Consider the following 15421-nt stretch of genomic DNA (forward strand, 5'->3'; position numbering starts at 1 on the left):
TTTCAAACAATTTATAAATTGTAACCTTTTTCTATTTGGGTTCTGGTTTTATAAATACTAGTTTTTTTAACTGGCTAACCAAAACCCGTTTCTAATGAATCCCTAATTCCTGAACCAAACAAAATTCGTATGCAGTTGATTTTAATAGTAGTAGATCACTATAAGCATTGAATACTGTTATTGTAATGTTGACACTCAAGACCAACTTGTATTGCTATTTCCACATATTTTGGATTTGGATAAGAATAGAGGAGTTGCATAGCATAAAGTGTTCTCTATTTTCTTCAAGAACCTCGTTTACGAATTTAAATCCTCTAAAATAAAAAAAGTTGATAAAATGATAAAAATAAAAGATTAATTACCATTACTTTTGTAACTTCTATAAAATGTGTATCCCACTATTTAAGAGTGATTAACTGGTTTACTATGGTTAGTCAAAGACTGAACTTACAGAACAATTATGCGATCCTAATTTAAATACACAACTAGAATGCTCTCTAAGTTTTAAAAATTCTCTAAAGTCCTAATTATACATAAAGACTAACATAATTTTTTTTCCATATATTTTTGTTCATCCTTATACATATAAACACATTATCTATGGGCTTTACATGTCCAATGAGATTCCCTACAAGAAGGAAGTACTCATGGGATTGGCAAAGTAATGCTCGAGACATATCCACTTTGATTGATTGGATTTTCGTCCAATAAGATTCTGTAGTATGGAGGGGGGACCAAATCTTTCTTGATGCATCTTCCTCACAATTAAGTGTTTATCCAAAACCATCAATTCCAATAGTGTTCTACAGCTCTGTGAGAAGCACAAAATCAGCATTTACTCTTAAGCAAGAGTGCCACAAACATAATTATAAGCAAAATCAGGATCAGCAGGATGAAAAAGAAAAACAAATTATATCAGCACCAACAATGATAAGATAATTGGCATCTTCAAGCATAGAAACAAACCCTTTTAACTTAAGGAGTAATGAAATATACACGAAAGGGTCCCTAACTAATTATATATAATCCCATCATAACCATTCACTTCTCTTCATTTTCCCTCCACTGTTCTCTTCCCATTCCATGCCATATCTCAAATGATTTGTATAGGTAACTTTTCCATTAATGTATGGCTTTTTAACATTTAGTTAACAAGAATGTAAGCTTCATGAATCTGACAATGCTATTGTGTACTACTCCAATCATGCACCGTGCCCATAGACGAGATTAGACTTTACACCCTTTCAAATAACGCCTTCAACTTTAGCACTATCAATTGGGATACTCTTTATATGATCTATTTTTGTGTTGGAACATCTATATTAATTAAGTAATTATTATATTAGTGATATAATTTAATAACGACTAAAACCTAAGTAATATACACATCAGGATTTTGCATAATTTTGAAACTAGAGAGGTGTGATGGCAGGTTTCAGTATAATCTCATGGGAACGGGGATATGATATAAAGCTTATCTTGGAGCTTTAAAGAAAAATTCATGGATTCCAGAGAACAAAAGCACATGTAGGTAAATATTTCATCCAACAGGAACACAGAGACACTTTTCCCTGACTCAGGTCATTATCATTCATACAGATTATATGATCTAAACAATTGTCTAAGTTCGGTTGAATACCTGTGGATTCAGCGCATGCATCTGACGTAGAATATCACCCTAACAAGATACACAATGAAAAAGTCAGCCGATATTTTTGTTTATTATGCAAGCACTAATTTTTAAGATAAGCAAGGGTGTCAGCATGGATTACAATCTTTCAATCAAAATAAAGATTGCACATACCTCCAACATTCCTGGGTTTTGCATCACTATTCCAAGGATACGGCGTCTGAGACCATTGTAGACAATGCTGTTGATGGTCCCATCTCCATTGATCCACGGCAATATTGGCACACACAGTTCACCAGAAGAGAATTTCTGTGTGTCTTTTACATTATCAACACTGGAATCAATAAGTCTATCTTCAACAAAGCCTTCATTCCTATCGCAAGCTTTACTTTTAGGCTTCTCATCACCAAGTGGAAGATTAAGAATTGTCACTTTGTGAAGATTACGTCTATGACCACTTTTCTCAATGGTCTTTGGTGATGAAGGATGCACAGTACCTTGATTTAAACCACATACAGGTGTCAAAAAGTACTTGTGACGGTATAAAGCATCAACAACACGAACAGAATCAAAAGCATTGACCTGCAGAGAAACGAGAATATTATTAGATATAAAAGAGAAAGAAACTAAAATTTTAAAACTGAATATGAATAACATACTAAAACCGCCAGCATGAGAGTAAATCAACATAATTTCCCCAAAAAGGGAAAAACTTATCATTTCTGGTAATAAGCTTAAATTTCTACTGTTGTTAATAACTCCAGCAAATCTCAACAACCAGTCCCAATTCCTTTCATATATAGTTTCAAAATAACAAAAGGAGTATCAGCCTGTTTGGTTTAAGTCTCAAATGGGAAAACACGATTTGCAATGCTCTCTTTCCCAAAGCTTCCTCTCACAAGAGTTCCCCAAAGCCACTTTCGCTCAACAAAATTCAAGAGAACACAGAAAATACAGAGAAGAAAAACAATAAACAAAAACAAAAGATAACAGTATTGAAGAGTCCAACATGGGAAAATGCAAAAGGAAACTATCTGATCAATGAACATAGCAGTACTTTCTGTATATTTTCATTACTGTTTGCACTCCCTAAATTAGTCTTGGGATGTGCATGGTGCAAATTGTGTTTTATCTGCAACCAAATTTTGGCGAAAGCTTGGATTATGTTTGAACAGGATTTTGAGTCTCAAACCTTTGGACTGAGTAAAAACAAAAAAGATTGCTTTTTTTATTGGATCAATCCATGGTTTGGAATAATCAAAACATGCTATAAACTGTTGGAATGGAATGAGGAAAGGAGAAACCTTAAAGGCTTGACCAAATGCCTGAAGAACATCAACAAGCAGTCCATCTACTTCTGCTCCTGAAATGTATAAAGCAAAATACCAATACACAACATCAAATAAGTTAAATAACTGACTTTTTTATAACAGCTTTAAGTCAATCATATACTTGGTTACATCTCATGGCATATATACCTGGCAAGTTTATAATTTGGGAGATTTCCCCCATGCTTAACCCTTGATCACCAGCATTTTGGATAGCAGCATAAACAACCCTGAAGACCTCAGCACAGATGACACATTCTTGTTCTTGATTAGAAGGAACAAACATCAATCGCTTTGCATAGCCTACCATAGCTTCCCACGGTGATTCAATATGGTTTTCTTCCACAGGTACTGTATCACAAGAGTTAAAGACTTCCAACATTTGGTCAGGACCTGAATTGTTACAGTTTTCATCGGTGTTTAGTTTGGAGCTCTTCTCAAAAGGTTGGTTGTCGTTGTTATTATCTTCAAGCAAATCTAAAATATCAGCCCTTGACATTGTTGTGCAGTGTACAGAAATGACAATACCCGGGAAACCTTTCTCCCGACGAGAAATTATTTCACCTTCAACATCAGATTTGCGCTTTGTGTTCCTCAGGTCTTCAGCCTCTCCAACACCATTATCTGGTAAGCATGGTGAAATTGAAAGTTCACCCGACGAGACTAAGGCAAACAACTGAAAAATGTCACCACATTGAAGATCTTCAGCAAGATTGGTACCCATTTCCTTCAGGACTTTGTCTCTTTCTTGTAGCCACAAAGAAAATTTAACTGCTCGCTTTGCAGTATTAAATGGAAATGGTGACTTGGAAACACACTGCAGAAACTGCTGTGATAGTTCAAAACGTTCTCTACCGTTGCCGCCAACCTATCAAATACCAACACAGATGCATAATACATTGAGATTGTCTATATATAACAGTAAGAGAGGGTAAGAAGGTGAAAAAGATAAATCAGGTAGACAAAATCTTGAAAGTTAGAGTCAAATCAAATTAAAATAGGTGGCAGAAATCACAAATATATATATATATATATATATATATATATATATATATATATAAAAAACAAACTTTTAAGCTACTCAGGTTCAAGGGCATTCCTAGGAATGTGCTCATGGTAGGTTGTCCAATAACCCTTTTAGCTCAAAGGAAGATGTCTGCTACAATTAGCAACAATTATCAGTGGTATAAATAATAGTTAAAGTGAATCTTACTAAACCTAAGAAATAATTGTAAACCTTCCTCAGGGACAAGGGGCAGAACGGCCTGCCCCTTACAATGGCTACCTATTTGCCATCTATTAATGTCTGAATGTGGCTGGCACTTGCCAATGATTTTTAAATAAACTTCTTAGCTTCAATGAATAATTTAACAAATAAAAAGGAACCTATGGTCAAGCTTATGGGGGCATCATGACGTTTAAGCACATAGGTATTTCATTCATACTAGATAATCTTGTAATCCCTTATCTGCATGCATAAAAACAGTTGTTTTTTGACTGAATTAACTTAACATTCGCCTAGATCTCACTCAACAACTTTCGACATATAACCATGTTTAGCTGCAATTGACTTTTGACTTTATATTCAATCAGAAAAAGACAGCAAAATTCTCCCATCATTTTATTCCCCATAATTAAGCCTTCTAGAGATAATCAATCAAACACGAGCCAGTACATACAGAAACAAAATATATGAATATTTGATGCATATATCATTAGTTTACATGATGATTGATGTAGGCTTGACATGAACAAGTATCGGTATAGGGTGCATGATCACCAACACATGCAAGAAATATTAACTATTGCAGAATGAGAGACATTTACCATGATTTTCTTCTCTCTAAGGTAGTTAAAAGCAGCAAATAAATCATGCTCTGAGTAACGCCGAAGAATGTCTGCTAGTAAACTTGGTGCCTGTGGACTTGAGGAGGTACTCAAAAAAACAAGCTTAAATAGCTCCACGGCATTTGAAATGGCCAATGATTTGTACACTTGTCCATATACATTAGTACTGTTACTCAGAAACCTCTTAAAATTTTTATCAAGGCGGCGGCGTGACCTTTGGGCAGAAGAGGTTTGGCTCTTTCCATGATGGCTTTGAGTAATCTCACTAGGAATGGCCGATACAGTGTCTTCATTTTCTTGGGACTCCTGCTAAGAAAAATTATTCTTTTAGTAACCCAGCTTCCAAAATAAGTTAAGACTGTACAGCATAAAGCAAATAATAATAGCTTCGTCCAAGCACAGTGAAAGGGAAAGCATTAACTATTCATTATAAAAAAATAGATGACGGAAATAAGGTAAATCTCATTAAGTCTTTTTTATAAACACTTTGAAGACATGGCTTGATATTATTATTGTAGGTATTAGAGAATTACATATCCATCAGCATCTGCATTTGCATCTGACAACCCTTCATATTGAGGCTGAACTTTCTTGGAGGAGGCATCTAGCTTAGCCATCATCTTGTAGCGAAGAATGTCCTCAAGAGCGTTCTTGATAGTTTTGTTCTCAAAGTCATCCCAAGGCTCTCCATTTAGGCTTGGCATTTGAATTCCAATATCAGGTCCAAAATTATTAACACCTTTACTGGACTGGGACCTCACAAGTTCCCTGCAATCATCTTTCTTCAATGACAAATTCTGGGACATCTCCAGCTGCTCTGCATATCGTTCACCGAGAATGTTACAGAGTCTATTCACAGCTTTCCTAACTCTTTCGTTACTATTCAATAAATTCATTCTTCTCATGCAGACTCTTGGAGGCGCTGGGAGATCTGGAACTGATGTCCAATCCATGCGATGATATTTTGCACCAAGAGCAGCACGATGTCTAACATATTGAATCACCAATTGTCTGAAATAAGATATAGAGATATTCTTGATTCTTAGGCAACAAAGGAGAGGAAGGAGGGGTAGACGATTTTCAAAACAATAAAATGGATAGACAAAGTGAAAAAATGCAATTTCTTTCTACATACTACTGTAGAAAGGCCACATGACCCTGTCAGTATTCTCATTTCCATTAATAAATTTCTTTTTTCTAAAATTAAAGTAATAAGCCCAATGCCAGTGTCACTGATTTAAACTTGCATTTCATGCCCGATAAATACTTGTAAAAAGTATTATACTCATGATTTTCAAACAATCTAAAAATTCATGTAACAGCTTCATCAAAGCAACCTTGAATATATAAATGATCCATCCATATTCAAAGAACCATTATTTCACGCACCCTCAAACACTCAATGCAATATTCATTTGAATTATCATTGAATAGATTGACAAATTTTTTCTCTTACCTATCAGCTTTGTCTGACCATGCAAATCTCCTTTGCCGTCTTGGCTTCATTTTGGATGAGACACACTGGCTAATAAGGGGACAATCTTGAGAACCCTCTTCAGAATGAACATCGTCCTCAAATTCTTGAGTATCATTGACATGCTCTCCAGAATCAATACCCAGATTGTCTTCTTCCATATGCATCTCAATATCAGCAGCTTCAATTCTTGCATGCTTTTCTGGCCTCAGCTCTGTAGAACTATATTTCCTACCCATTCCTTGAAGTGAACTATTCTCTTTCCTTTCATCTTTGAACTTTTTAATGTAATGGCGCCGCTTAATAGAATACACACTAAGAACCTGCTAGTGGAAAAATATGAATTCAAAAGTAATATTGAGAGAGAGAGAGAGAGAGAGAGAGAGGGGGGGGGGGGGGGGGGACAGCAGCCACTCATTCAACAAGTTAACATTTTCCTTTACACTCTTATAATTGAATGCATATAACTTAGCCCCAAATCCTAACTCATGGATTGAGGGTTTTCCCAAGCTTATAAACTATTTACACAAACAAAAATATTAAAATCTATCAAATGCATTTCCACCAAGTCACTGACAGTTCTCAGTATCATATATGAACCTTATCTTTCTAAAATTCTATAAAATATCACATTCAACAGCAAATTGGACCATGCTGCTTTTTACAGTAACTTTTTTCTTATGTTCTTCTTTCCTTCTTTGTATTTATGAGGATAACTTTTTTTCCTCTCAATCTGCACTCTATCTTTTTCATCTCAAAGGGATCCTAGAGCAATGAAATTCCTCATCATAATTGACCAAGTAGTTTTCTTGTCCATTATGCAGTCATGATGATGAACACTTAACAATTTACCTAAGCAATCTCTAGAAGAGATAAATAACAAAAGCAATGTCTAGAGCTTGCAACATACTGACCTGCTCCAAGGTAAGATTCAGATCCTTTGCAATCTTCTCACAGTCCCTATAAGATATTCTTTCACCGAGATCATCCTTTGCCACATGCTTTAAAAGTGCATCACGTTGTTCAGCTGTCATAAGACGAGTTGATGCCCATGAACGGAATCGAAAAACCTAATATTGTAAACCAGAAAAAAAAAAAGTTTTAGAGTTTAAACTGAAATTGTAACAAAAAAATCGAAAGCCATCAAAGTAGAGAAGCCTTGAAATCACCCACTGAGACACTTGCAGATTACCTCGTGAACAACACATCCAGGAAATGCATATGTCGCAGCTTTTGGATCAGCAGCAGCATAGCAATACTCCAACGTTTGCCAATATTCATCAACTGCATCTCTATTAGACAAGACAAAATCATGCCTGATTCTTGGTCGAAGATCATGGGACATAAAGTTTAGAGAAGTTGCGTCACTTGAAAGGGGTTCCTCAATGTACGGCTTAAGCTCCAACATGTGGGAAAAAGTATGTGCCATGTTCACTTCATCTCTAGATTGCATATCAGCTACGATCCGAATCAACTACATAAATATATCTTTGTCAAGAATAATTCACTTTCTACAAGGTAATGGTAAATGGTAATCTTATTTATATTGACCATCTAATATTGTGTTTGCTTAAAACTTCCCACCTTCTACTTCCGACTACTTTGCACCATTCGCTGCATTTTCCTTTCAAAAACTACCTTTTACAATGGATAAAACAAAAGTGCACTTATCCCAAATACAACATATCCGTAAGTAACAACTAAGATCAACAAAATTAGTTAATAACTTTAGTTCTCCTGCAGACAAGATGTATTCAGAGAAAAGACGCACAGAATCCTTACCTAGGACTAAATAACTCCATATAAGAACAACTTAAATACATAAAAGTTTTAGGAAGCCATGAGCAGGAACTAGGAATAAGTTTCAGAATTTTTTTTAAAAAAGAAATGTACAAGTTTTTTTTTTTCCCAGATAAATTGGATTATGATAAAATTAAAACAACTCAGCATTAAGTGATGGCCATTCTTTTCCTGTTTCCTTGAGTACCCCATTATCATTTTGCTGAAACAACACAGCATATCAAGCAGAAAAGACATTAATCACATTCACTTTTACTGTGGCCAAGTAATTTTTACTCTGATCATATCAATTTTCAACCATGTTTTTACAATTCCTCCACCACTGTTTCCAGTCTTCTCAGCTCACAAAGGCAATTTAAATTTTAAAGTACCAACTAGGGGAATTTATTCTAAAGGGGGCAAGGAGATAAAATACAGATAAAAAATAATATAGAAATCATAAAAAGGATGATACTACACCGAAGTGAAAAATGTACCTTTAAACGCCTTAAAATGTCAATAACTTTCGACAACCTTCCAGTTGCATTAGTGTCCATTAAACAATTGTAGTCCCTGGTAGAAATATCAGATAGGCGTATACCCATCTTGCACTTTTCAATCATTTCTTCAAACTTTTGAGTGGAGCCAACAACTTGTAAGAATAGTTCAACTGGAATTGCTTTGATAACAGTTTCCAAAGAAAATAATTTGCTACTACTATGAGGATTATTATTCAGTTCGTAAATACATTTTTCATTTGATAAAGGATCATCATGGCTTGCTGACCCATGCAAATAATCCCAAAGAAAAGTATGGAGAAGTTTTGCACGAATCATTTTTGCCAACACAAATCCATTAGCACGCATAACATCTGCTTTGCTGGCCCCTGAATCTGGAGCTACATGGATTTTAGTTTTCTGAATATCCTCCATTACGGGTATCGATTCATCATCTTTTTTATGAGACATACTTTTGCTGCGAAGTTCCATATCAAATGATCTCACTCTATCTTGAATTGCATCAAATAGTTCAGGCGTTAGATTTATGGATGGATGCACAACTACAATACAATCTTTAGTCTTGGAATATTCAGTAACTACAGGGGAATGTACTGTTATGCATTTGCATAGCCCATGCTCCTGAAGCTTATTCAATATTCGATCTATAGTTTTGCGGTCCACCTGAGACTTATACTTATATTTCTCTAAGCTAGTAAGCCACCTACTCATCTCAGATCTCAAAATGAACCTTTCATTCTGCAAAAAAGAAATGAAGAACATTACTTTTAGAAACTGATAATTTTTTTGGATAAAAAACTGAGAATATAAATTTTAGGCAATAAACTTTTGTTCTAGACCATTTTTATGAGCATTAGGATTAGGAAGGCAGAAAATGACATACCTTGAGTCTTTCTAGTATCCTATTTGCCCTTCGATTGCTGTCCACAGTGAAAGAGTAACTTGTATATCTTTTATTTAATCCATTTTTTGAAACACTATATTGCATAGCTGATGATGCAACATCTGCATCCGTTGATAAACTAACCAAATCGCGCTTGGTATTGGAAACAGTGCCCAGGGGGTCAAGGGCTACCTCTTGCAAGTTTGTTGGTATTCCTTCAGACTCAACATTTCTTGGAGATTCACAAGATACTCCAGCACCTTGTTCAATATCTTTGAATTCGGCAGGGTCAGGTAGTCTACCATGAGAAGTTGAAGTGTCAAATTCAGATGCTGATTTAGAAGAACTGTTGGGTACGTGATCAAAAATTTTATTTTCTTCAAGTTTGTGAAAAAGCCCAGCTTCTGGTTCACAATTGAAATTTTTAGATGTCCAAACACGAATTGTCTTGGATTTTGAGTCTTGCACTTGCTGCACTTTCATTCCAAATCTATGACAAAATTGTATTAGCCGAATGTGGTTCTTTTTTAGATCAATCCCAAGCCTCTCACATACCTGTAGAAGAGAAACATGAAATTTCCAATTAAGATATGAAATCATTTGGTTGCCGCTATTAAAAAAAGTGCTTTGGATTTCGAGGTAACTTATCAAGGTGGAAACAGGTCAAAGGTTGCATTCAAAATAAGAGTAATTTAAAGAAAGATTTACACAAAAATACCCTCATGGAATGAAGAGATCAAAACCTTCTTTAGGGCTAGAGACAAACATACAGCATCAATGAGTAGTCTTAGATATAATGGTGGGTAACAAGGACTAAACATTATACCACACAGGCATAAGATTTTACACCAATACAATGTCAAGAATCAATTCTGCCAAACACTTGAGCTCTCCACTGAAAGCCAGTGAGTTGCTCGACATAAATACCATCCAAATAATTTTCTATGATTCAGATTTTATGTAGATTACTCCTGGTGCTTTTAACTTAAGAACTCAAGAAATTCTATGCCCTATCCATGCTTCAATTTGAATGAGAGAGAGAGAGAGAGAGAGAGAGAGAGAGAGAGAGAGAGAGAGAAATTCTATGCCCTATCCATGCTTCAATTTGAATGGGTAGCGAGAGAGAGATATGACTTAGAAATGCCCAATGAACAATTACAAAGCTTATATACAATAGCAGGGATGACTTCTAGAGGAAGCTACTCTAAAGATGGTATAATGAATTTCGGTGTTAAGTAATTACAGCTGGATACACCGGGCAGTCCTACCCGGCAGAGTTAGTTACTGTTGTGATAACCCTCTTAGTCTGCCTAGGCTTTCATAGCTTACTCTATTAAGATAACTTAATCCTATGGTATATATTTATCCTAACAGGTCTTACATAGCATAATAAACAGGGCCTGCTATCCTAAAGGCCTGAAAATAATTTTTTACTAACATTCGCAGCTTTCCACATGTCTCAGAAAAAGGAAAATATAAGAATTAAATATGCACCTCCTTGAAAGTAATGCCACTTGATCCTGCAGCATCAATCATATCGAATATTTGATGCTCAATAGGTAGCTCCACAAACTGATCAATGACGCATACTTTCCCAAAGTTTGAGTTTTTATCTTCATTTGCAGATCCAGTAGTTACTGGTTCAACAAGCCGTAGACAAGACTCAACCTGCAAACAAGTAAAATTATTGTTGTATTATCACAAAAACCATGAAAATAAGATCCCTATTAAAATCATATTTTACCAAATGAAATTAGAAGCTAAGAATCAAAGAAAAGTCATTATATACTAGTATAAGCTAACTAACCTTGCCATTCACCTTAGCATCAAACAGTTCCGCAACATTATCTGCTTTCAACCGGCGACAAAGCTGCTCACACAGAATAATAAGAGAAATAAGGCAATCAAGAACCACATAACAGAAAAGTTAATCATAACTTTAGGAAGTTTAATGTTAGAGAATATACTGTTCTCCAAATCCTTTGTTTAGGACGTGATCCAAAATACCCAAGTTCCTTCTTAATCTCAGATGCAAGAAGAACCTTCAAGATAACCAACAAAACAATATTAGCACAAAAAAGTTTATCTGACCAATAAAAAATAATGAGTACTAAACAAAATAAGAACCTTGCCATTAGCTTTTGCAAGTTTGTCACAAATAGCTTTCATTTGAGGTGCATAATCTTTAAGAAGAACATCTGTTTGAAGTGAATTTCCCTCTGCATCCTCGTCATCATCCTCAGGGTTGTTTGATTTGGTTATTTGTAGTTCAAACCTCTGATTTGATTCAAGTTTCTTAGCATAGCGACGCAAGTACACTAAATGGGTAGATACACATGGATAATTCTTGGAATCCCCATGAGTGGAGATTTGCTTCTTCTTTTCGATAGCAGGGTGCTTGACAACTAAGCCTTGGCACTCGAGACTTCTCAGCACATAATGAAAGTTATTCCCATCAATGTTCAATTGTTTAGCAAGGTTGCTTTGAGTAATGCCATTGGCCTTGACACTAGCCAGAAGGTGGAGGACACGCATTTGAGCTTGTTGGAGAGATGGGGAATCATAGAGTCCCATGAAGTTGTCAACAAGGCTCTTTTGAGCAATGATCTTCAAATTGAGCTCGTTGGCATCTTCAAGCTCCGAGGAAGTGGGTTGGGGCTCAAACCGCAGAGTAGGGATGTTGAGGAGGTTGGTCCATATGTCCCTTTTGATGGCAGGAGAGAGTTGGATGCCGGAGGACAAGAGGAAAGGCGAGCCTTCAAGCTTGTCCCACAGTGCAGCAAGAGTGATTCCATCTTCAAGGTGGCCACATATCTCTTCCACTGCTGCATTGATAACCAAGTCCATTCTCTCCTTAAACCTCAGTGCCTATTTTCCCTGAGATTAATACCCTTTTCGTAATCAATCGATGTATCATGTACTCTCTAGGAGTATAACTCGGGTTCTCCCCTGTTGTAGTATGTCACTACCACTACACCAACACTTGTTATTTCAATGACTAGTTTGATTGAACTACCATCATCATTGCAATTTGGATAATGTCACAAAAATAAAAATGCATAAGATTATAACTAAAAAAGAAGCATTTGTTCAAAAAGAAAAACACTTGAATTTCAACAAATTTAAAGCACGGAATTAGCAAGGTCATTGATGCAAGCAAGAAATATTGTGTTCTACTGAGAAGAGAGGGCGTGAAGCAACGACATGCGAGGTGGTTGAGGGAAAAATCAGGAATAAAAAGAAATTAAGAACAGAGAAACAATTGTAACAGAAATCAGAAACAAGTGGAGAACAAAAACTCACGATAAGGAAGAAAAAATTGTGTAGATGGCGGGGCAGCAAGGAGTGGCTGCACAAGACGGAGCAGCTGCACGAGACGGATTTACTTTACAAAGGGTACGTTTCTTTTTTAACAAAATTTTCTTTTTAATTTAAATAGTTTTTGCTAACAAACTCCTGCATGTATGGATTAAGGTTATTTTTCATGAACTGATGAACTTTTTTTAATTTTTAAATATTTTATATAATAAATATATATTTTGAAAATTTGAAATTTTTTACGGTGCAATTAGTCTATTTTTTATTTCATGTTTTTGTTTTTCGTGTTTTATGTTTTTATAATATTATAAAAAATAAAAATAATGAAAATAACAATCTTGTTTTCATTATTTTAAATTTTTTGTACAAATTTAAAAATATTAAAACTAAAAACAGAAACCAAACAGACCTTAATTTTCTAATACAAACATTTTACATTTAACTAAGGACACTTGTTAGCTAATTTCTAATTTAAAGATCACTTTTCACTTATTGATATAAATTTTATAAATAATAAATTTAAAATAAGTTAATTTTAAATAGAATAACTTATGATATATACTTAATGATAATTTTTTATTTTCAGTTATATAAAAAAATTAAGTGGTAAAACATTTAAAATAAGAGTAATACTGCAAATAATTTTTTAAAAAAATTTAGTAGAACAATTTGGTCTCTAAAATAGAATCATCAACTCTTTGTTTCTTTTGGCAAATTAGTCTATTGTGAAACTTTAATAAAATTTTGAGGTATTGTTCAGAAAAATAAACTTTGCCAATTAGACTCATTTGTGTCTTTTGTATTACGGGCTGACCTATTACCAAAGCCAGATTTTCTTAAAAAGTTAAGGTCTCCTTATTATGCACAAATTATTTTTATAATGGGCAATGGTGTTTGTAATGCATGTTCTTAAAAAGTTTTTACTGCTATTTTGTCAGTCACAATAACTATTCCTAGTATTATTAGAGACACTTATTTCTATATTAAAAACCCCAACTCCTCTCGATTCTCTACCTTCTGATTATCTGAAGAGTTATATTATTCTTTGGTCTATTATTGCATTACAATATTCAAACTTTTCCATATTTTGGTGGAACATCAACAAATTTGATCCACTATCATCTATATATAAGATATTATTTTAAGTTGTATGATTGCTTCATTTCGTAATACATCTCTATTACAAGCAACAATAATGATATCTAATTAAAGCCAATGTATTTAGATTTAGAGTAAAAGGAGAAATTCCGGTTAAGGTAAACGACTGAGCACAATTTAACTTATGATGATTTATCTTAAAAACTTATCTTTTGACAGAAAAACATATATAAATGATATGGGAAAGTTTTGTGATTTAAAATAAATTGGAAGTGGAAACTTTAATCATCTTATTCAAAGAGCACAAAGAGTATGCAGCATTAAACAGCACACACTCAAACTTATCAGATTACAGGGGTCTAGATTTCCCTCCAAACAAAATCACTAGAATCTTCTCTCATTTTCTATTTTTTCGCCTAGAGATTTACAGAAAGATTACAGAACAAGCCCATAGCAATTTTCAACGAAGATTTTGAAGATAAGGACTTGTTAAGATTCTTAAGACGTGTTAAATCAGCTCAAATCCCTTCCTACTCTAGCAGTAATCTACTAATTCAATATACAAACAACAAACACAATCTATTTACACAGCAAAGGGAAAAGCTGTGATCCTATCAAATTAATTCATGCAATTTAATTAAGTCCTAACCAATAGTGAGGAAGAAACTTACAGCAGGATCCGTTGAAATGAAGAGTTCAACACTGAGAGATTTTAAAATCTGTAGTTCTGTACCTTTTCATCTTTCCTGAAACTGGGTTATGCAATGGTTCAAAATCAGAGCACATCCAAAACACAAAGGTTTCGGTTTGAAGAAAACAGAAGAAAACTCGGAAGTTGTTTGACAGAACACAACAGAACAAAATAGAAGAAAGTCAGATGCGACGGCAGAAAAAAACTCAGGATAAAACTCAGAACTCAGAAGACGCTATTGGCAGAACCAAGGGCAAGGAGGAGGCTTACCTCAATTGATGCGACGGCAGAACAACGACAAGAATGGGAGATCGAGGCAGAGAGATAGAAGTGCGAACCAGAGTGAAAACTTATAGCATTTTGACGAGCTCCGACGAGAGAAGAAGAGAACGAAAAAGAGATACTCCGGCGGCAAGAACGGGAGGTCGAGGCAGAGAGATAGAGGCGTGAATCAGAGTAAAGACACTTGAAGAGGCAGAGGTCCGACGATCTACCGGCGAGCTCCGGCGAGGGGCAGAGGAGAAGAGCTGTTGACGGCGGCGTACAGAGAAGAGCTGTTGAATGCTGAAGCTTTTGAAATTAGGTTTTTTTTTTATTTAATTTTAGTTTTAGTTTTAGTTAGGTCATTGAATTTGTTTGGTTGAATTTTTTTAAAAAAAAAATTAATTATCTTCTTTCAAGAGATTTTATAAAAAAATAAAAATAATTTTATGTTTAAATAATTAAATATTTTATTTGAAAAAATTTATTTATTTATTAATTATATTTAAGTATAATTATATAAAAATATTTTTTATTTATTTATTACGTAAAAATATTTTTTTAAAGAAAAAATATTTTTAAAAAAATATATA

General features: G+C 34.6%; 1 protein-coding gene across 7 annotated transcripts; it reads right to left on the reverse strand.

Moving 5' to 3' along the window:
* Window positions 1-358: 358 nt before the first annotated feature.
* LOC107622687 (B-block binding subunit of TFIIIC) lies at window positions 359-15159 on the reverse strand. 7 transcript variants are annotated; one of them, XM_088483320.1, is made up of 18 exons: window positions 14838-15159; window positions 14548-14628; window positions 11588-12337; window positions 11428-11502; window positions 11268-11330; window positions 10955-11128; window positions 9461-10015; window positions 8557-9315; window positions 7473-7754; window positions 7195-7350; window positions 6263-6603; window positions 5340-5817; window positions 4786-5112; window positions 3109-3826; window positions 2935-2993; window positions 1805-2212; window positions 1640-1678; window positions 359-811 (listed from the first exon to the last, which is right to left on the reverse strand). In XM_088483320.1, the coding sequence occupies exons 3-18, from the start codon at window positions 12305-12307 to the stop codon at window positions 629-631; spliced, it is 5337 nt and encodes a 1778-aa protein (XP_088339446.1). In that variant the 5' UTR covers window positions 12308-12337; window positions 14548-14628; window positions 14838-15159; the 3' UTR covers window positions 359-628. The 7 variants fall into 7 exon arrangements, with proteins under 7 accessions (XP_088339446.1, XP_088339469.1, XP_088339455.1 ...); XM_088483343.1 differs by having other exon boundaries at window positions 11593-12337; window positions 14838-15148; XM_088483329.1 differs by having other exon boundaries at window positions 11588-12431; window positions 14838-15148.
* Between the last annotated feature and the right edge of the window lie 262 nt (window positions 15160-15421).

This window comes from Arachis ipaensis, chromosome B10, assembly GCF_059453495.1.
Source record: "Arachis ipaensis isolate K30076 ecotype BB chromosome B10, ASM5945349v1, whole genome shotgun sequence".
Lineage (NCBI taxonomy): Eukaryota > Viridiplantae > Streptophyta > Magnoliopsida > Fabales > Fabaceae > Arachis > Arachis ipaensis.